We start from the raw sequence: 1,373 nt of genomic DNA, 5'->3' as shown, positions 1-1,373 counted from the left end.
AGCGGTTGGTATTCAAGGAGATGTGTGATCTGCTCATAATTCCTTGCTGTTTTTGTCTTTTCCTTCCTAAGTGACAAGTAAGCATTTGATGAAATGCAGGAAAACCAAAGCATTATTGCTTGGGCCATTGTTAATACAGATTTTCACAACTTGTACAATATATTAATCAATATTATTACTCAGGACGGTGTATATGGGACAGGAAAACGAACCATGATCTTCAGATGCATACTGAAAGCACAACATCTGATCCAGACCAGGGGACAGGATATCTTCCTATGTCATCAGGCACATGCTCCCCTAGGTCTTCCTCGACATATTCAGCCCGATAATGAATATGTGTAAGTAGAAGCCTTGGAACAAGAATACGTATATACTATATATATATATATATATATATATATATATATATATATATAATATATTTAATCATGTTCAAAACCAATGTAATCCCATAAGATCACTCTCAAAATGAATTTGCTTTGTAATAATGAAAATTTATCGAACTCAAATTAATTCTCATTGTCACAGGATCACTTCTGATGAAGAGGCTCCAAGGAGAAGATCGAATTCTACTCGAAACTTTACAGAGGTATAAAACAACTTTATCTAATTTCCGAATTATTCATCAAACACTCAGAGGTCAAACAAGGTTGACGCCAATCCACAGACTGAAAAGAATTAATTCAGTGTGGCATTCTTAAAAAAACACTCAGGTCAAACAAGGTCGACTAATTTCCACGACTAGAACGAATTACTTTCTTTAAAAGAAAAGAAAAAAAACAAAAAAACAAACAACAACACACACACACACACATGGCTACATAAGTAGCAGCTTTGGATGCTTTAATCATTCACCATCATCGCTTTCATAAATGATAATGAAAAAGTTTGTCAACATTTACTCTAGTTTAATTTGCGAGCGCTCTGTCCTTACAAGCACCATTCAATTGTTCTTTATGTAAACCAAATCTGACTCTAGTTTGGCAGGTTTGCATCCCACGAGCAGGTTGAGTGTACTGATTTAATCTGTTAATAGAACTGACAGAAGTAATGAACATATGAGATTATGTATATCTGATGCAATATAATTTAATTTCGATTATATAAATACTGTATATTACTGACAGTTATGTAACTACTGCCAGGAAACATGTAACATAAATAAGGATTATACCCAAATGAAAGACAGGTTCTTATTTTTGTTCATTTATGATTTTATTAGGGATGTAAACCACCACTTTATGTTCAGCACATATTTCGAGGATAGACTGGACTAATTTGTCCCTTTAGATGTGGTTCTCATATTTGCCAAAAGTATTAGACAAACATTCCATTGCATGTACTATTTTACTATGAGTACTGAAGACTGG

General features: G+C 33.6%; 1 protein-coding gene across 2 annotated transcripts in view; it reads left to right on the top strand.

Moving 5' to 3' along the window:
- LOC135210105 (vascular endothelial growth factor receptor kdr-like) overlaps positions 1–658 on the top strand; it is a 90,303-nt gene extending 89,645 nt beyond the window's left edge. For both annotated transcript variants that reach the window (XM_064242912.1, XM_064242911.1), the window contains exons 14-15: positions 184–341; positions 532–658. In XM_064242912.1, coding sequence (XP_064098982.1) covers positions 184–341; positions 532–598 — 225 coding nt within the window. In that variant the 3' untranslated portion in view covers positions 599–658. The remainder of the gene's footprint in view (positions 1–183; positions 342–531) is intronic.
- Positions 659–1,373: the final 715 nt, after the last annotated feature.

This window comes from Macrobrachium nipponense, chromosome 39, assembly GCF_015104395.2.
Source record: "Macrobrachium nipponense isolate FS-2020 chromosome 39, ASM1510439v2, whole genome shotgun sequence".
Classification (NCBI taxonomy): Eukaryota; Metazoa; Arthropoda; class Malacostraca; order Decapoda; family Palaemonidae; genus Macrobrachium; species Macrobrachium nipponense.
Note: the sequence above shows the minus strand (reverse complement) of the source record. Positions and strands in the feature narration are given on the sequence as shown.